The sequence below is a fragment of the Arachis ipaensis genome, chromosome B1 (genome assembly GCF_059453495.1).
Source record: "Arachis ipaensis isolate K30076 ecotype BB chromosome B1, ASM5945349v1, whole genome shotgun sequence".
NCBI classification, from domain to species: Eukaryota; Viridiplantae; Streptophyta; class Magnoliopsida; order Fabales; family Fabaceae; genus Arachis; species Arachis ipaensis.
In genome coordinates, this window is record NC_142436.1 from 48,923,277 (window position 1) to 48,927,989 (window position 4,713).

General features: G+C 31.3%; 1 protein-coding gene across 1 annotated transcript; it reads left to right on the top strand.

Annotated features, from left to right (window-relative positions):
- Positions 1-1,055: 1,055 nt before the first annotated feature.
- Positions 1,056-3,306, top strand: LOC107629994 (Lactate/malate dehydrogenase family protein). The gene is made up of 2 exons (XM_016332984.3): positions 1,056-1,750; positions 2,685-3,306. The coding sequence occupies exons 1-2, from the start codon at positions 1,142-1,144 to the stop codon at positions 3,123-3,125; spliced, it is 1,050 nt and encodes a 349-aa protein (XP_016188470.1). The 5' UTR covers positions 1,056-1,141; the 3' UTR covers positions 3,126-3,306.
- Positions 3,307-4,713: the final 1,407 nt, after the last annotated feature.

The window sequence follows — 4,713 nt, forward strand, 5'->3', positions numbered from 1 at the left end:
GAAAAGTTTTGTACCATTCTTTCCTTTTTCTCCTTCCATCCACAGAAATGCATTGACTTTCAAATATCCATAAGACCATAACGCCAAATTCTGAATTTTACTTGCTGCAATTATAACATTAATGAAACCTTTGATAATATTTAAAAATATAGTTAAAGTAAAATTATATTTTCTATTATAAAAATAAATATTATTTCTCATAATTTAATTTTCATTATTGTTAATATGAAAAGTTTTTATACATACTATAAAAATTAAATTAAATGAATTAAATCTTAAAATAATTTTTATATTGGTTATATGCTATACAAAATTGAAAGATAAAGTATTTTTTGAATTCATTTCTAAAAGATATTCTTAATCAAATTAATTTATCAAAGATTTAAATTTAATCATATTTATCTTCTAGCCATTCTATAAATAATTTCTTTTAAAAAATGATGTTGTAAAGTATTAATCAATAACATATATAATATCTGACATATTTAATTTGATATTGACCAAATATATTTATAAAAATTTATTAATTTAGTCTTTTTTCTAATTACGAAAATTCTATTTTCAATATATATTGACTAAATTGATAGATTTTATAAACATATTTGGTCAGCGTTCAATTAAATATATTATGTATCATGTATACTATTAATTAACATTTTACATCATCAATTATTGACATAGATTATAAATAAAATAACTAAAAAATAAATATGATTAATTCATAATTTTTAAAAGATCAATTTAATTAATAAAATCTTTTAGAAATAAATTTAGAAAATATCTCATTTTACAAAGATTAATTTAATTATCAACATCAAAATAATTTTCTAGAATTTAAGAGCACTAATTATATTTTTTAAATTAATAAAAATATATGATGTTAATCTCTTAATTTTTTTTATTAAATGACTCATCACATTATTAAAAATTAATATAATACGTTTTTCATTTTTATCAATTTCAATAATATAATTAATACAATTAGAATCTCAACCTATTTTAAATTTAATACATACCACCATATTAGTACCACTATAAGGCATGACTCTTATTTTACAGTATAAAAACTTCCGTAGTCCCCTCTCCTTCTACAATAAACCCCAAACCACGACAATTCACTACCACAACAAGACACAACACAATGCATAAGAGTCCCTCAGGTTCCACACTGGGCCCAGGTGGGCTCGACCTAACCCAGGCCTTCTTCAGGCCCATAACAAACGCCGCACCACCCTCGCCAACCAAGCGCCAAACCAAGATCTCAGTCATCGGCGTCGGCAACGTCGGGATGGCCATTGCTCAGACCATCCTCACTCAAGATCTCACCGACGAGCTCGTCCTCATCGACAACAAGGCCGACAAGCTCCGCGGCGAGATGCTCGACCTCCAGCACGCCGCCGCCTTCCTTCCCCGCACAAAGATCTACGCCTCCGTGGACTACGCCGTCACCGCCGGCTCCGACCTCTGCATAATCACCGCAGGTGCACGCCAGAACGCTGGCGAGTCAAGGCTGAACCTGCTCCAGAGGAACCTCGCGCTGTTCAAGAGCATTGTGCCACCGCTTGCGCGGTACTCACCGCAGACGGTGCTGCTCATCGTTTCGAACCCCGTGGACGTTCTGACTTACTTGGCGTGGAAGCTCTCCGGTTTTCCATCGAACCGGGTTATCGGGTCGGGTACGAACTTGGACTCCTCAAGGTTCAGGTTCCTCATCGCGGATCATCTCGACGTCAACGCTCAGGACGTGCAGGTCACTCTCATTTTCCTTTTTGTATTTTTAAATTTTTTATTAATTATTGTATGTCTACATTACTGTATCCCGCAAATCTTGGGATACGTATGTCTCTTATTTCTCTTCTTGTTTTGGATCTGTTGCCGACTACTGCTTCATTTAGTGTTAAAAAACTAAAAATAGGAAAAAAAAAAAACATGTAGATAATTAAATGAATGTTCTTGGCGAGTTAGATAACTGCTAATACTTGAAAGACAACAATTTAAATTTATTTTATTTAATTTAATATTTATATTTTTATGTATATAATAGTTATAATTATAAATTTATTATATTTTTTTTTTGGTGATTTCATTTATTATATTTAATATTATTCAATTATTTCAATGATAATTAAAAAATATAAAATAAAATAAAATAATAATTAAAAAATTCAAAATAAAGTAACTTTAAACTGATTTTGTATTATCTTTTGAATATTTTTGTTAAAATGTTTTACTGCCGTAACAGACACATACTTTATATAGATTTATCTAACTATGCCCATTAAGGTATCAACGCATAGAATTTGTATTGAAAGATTAAAAATTTTAAATTTTCAAAACATTTCAGTAGAAAATATTTCACTCAATTTCTTTCTATTTTAAAAAAATTACAAATTAAAACTGTTAATTTGGTTCAAATTAAGAATGGCATTTGAAGTCTTCTTTAAAAAGGTCACTCAACATTTTAGTAATGATACTCAAAGTTTGGCTTGATGTATCTGATCAACTGATCATTCACGGAATCTTTAGTTTAATTTCAAGCCAAGTTGTTAGATATGTTTAACATACATAGAAATGCTTGTTATATACAGTTTACAAAATGAAATTGTAATATGATTTTGTAGATACTAATTTGAATAACTGAATACTAGAGAATGTAAAGTTTGTATACGGTTATTGCATTTCAGGCTTACATAGTGGGGGAACATGGGGATAGCTCGGTGGCTCTGTGGTCTAGCATCAGCATTGGTGGTGTTCCAGTTCTGAGCTTTTTGGAGAAACAGCAGATAGCATACGAGAAGGAAACATTAGAGAACATACACAAAGCAGTGATAGACAGCGCCTATGAAGTTATCAGCCTCAAAGGCTACACTTCTTGGGCCATTGGCTACTCTGTTGCTAGCTTGGCGCGCTCTATTCTCCGGGACCAAAGGAAGATCCACCCTGTCTCTGTTTTGGCAAAAGGCTTCTACGGCATTAGCAACGAAGTGTTCCTCAGCTTGCCAGCACAGCTTGGTCGCGGAGGAGTGTTGGGTGTGACCAATGTGCACTTGAATGAAGAGGAGTTACAAAGGCTCAGGGACTCTGCCAAGACCATACTTGAGGTGCAGACTCAGTTAGATCTTTAAATTTGTGTTCATCCTTCTAGAAAGATCTCTCCTCCTTGAATGCCCTGTGGTTTATTAGTTAACTTATTTTGTACTTTAACTTTGTTTTATTTTGATTTGCAGATTAGCCTAAGTTGTTACATGTTAATTTTGACCCTTGTGGTCCGGCGTTTATGTTAATTGATACATGTTATTTCGGTCCTTTTTGTTGTTACATTTTAAGTCTAGCATGGTAGATCTAGTGATATGTATTTTGTTATATATTTAGCCAGTCAATTAAATTTTCAATTGTTGTAATTCACTACCTGAAAAAAAAAAAGAGATTTAGTCACAAAAAATTACTCACAAGTAATACATTAAAGTAGCAAAGTTATACGTCATCCTTGAAATTTGCTATGAACATTCATCCCTATAGTTAGGTTTTATCAATTTGTCACAAATAGCACTAACACTGACCTCCTAAACTACATAGCCATTTCTTCTCCATTTATATCAACATTTCCTCTGCCCCTATTTTCTATTTCTTTTCTCTCCTCCTTCCGGCCCCTATTTTCTATTTCTTTTTTCTCCCTTCCGTGGGCTTGCACAGTGACGGACCCAAAAAATTTTACAGTGTTAGTGAAAGCAAAAATATAATAAAATTTAAGTATCAATATATATTTTTTTAGCTTTCCAAAAAAAAGTTACGCCGAACTAAAATATATCGTCGTTTGCAATTTCTCTCTCAACTTAATATCTTTTTATATTCATAGTTATTTGCATTTTAATAATAAGTGGTGTGAAAAGTAAATCCTCATTATAAGTACTTGAGAATTGACTTAAGTTCTTAGAAAAATACTAATACAAATCCATTTATGCATTTTACTTCAAATTCATTTAAATTCTGCAAAAAATTATTATTGTTCTTTGATACTCAATTCAGCTCCTCTTGAGTATCGTGTACTAAGTAACTAATAATAAAATAGTAATAGTTCATTCAATTCATAGGTAAATTTGTCAGTGGTGTTCATAACTTATGCTGAATTTTCATTTCTAATCTTTCAACACTTTTAACGTCATGAAGCTTTTGAAAAATCATTCTTGTTTTGTAAGATTAGTCATGAATGAATAATGGAATATTCCTTCCTTAACTTTAATTTCTCTTCGTATGTTTTGTGAATTCCTAGATTAAAATCACAACAAAAAAGATCCAACAAACTAATATATCTACATAATTTTTTTAACAAGTCTAAAGTAAATCTATGTCTTCCAGATAAAAGTTCTTGTATTTGACTCCAACTTAAAGCTTAGTTGGAGATCCAAACGTTTTATAGGTCCATGACGATGTAGATGATGATCCGAACCAACAAGGGAGAATACATACAATAATTTTTTTGTTGATAATGAGAATTAGGAACATACCACTTTAAAAACATCAACAAGACCTGCATCTTCATCATCATCTTGATCATTATTATTAAAACTAAGCTGAGTTTCAGAATTATTATTATCAAAGGAAGAAGGATTATAGAACGAATTATCAATATTGTAACCTGCTTGCTGTAAAAGGTAGTGGTTGATGGTGGTATCATTTGTTTTTTGAGGTTGCAACTTCTTTTTCTTTGTTCTC

What these genes read in the sequence shown, in the direction of transcription:
- LOC107629994 (XM_016332984.3), top strand. Translation starts at nt 1,142, where the DNA reads ATGCATAAGAGTCCCTCAGGTTCCACACTGGGCCCAGGTGGGCTCGAC. An exon ending in TCAACGCTCAGGACGTGCAG is followed by an intron (nt 1,751 to 2,684) that starts GTCACTCTCATT and finishes ATTGCATTTCAG; the next exon opens with GCTTACATAGTGGGGGAACA.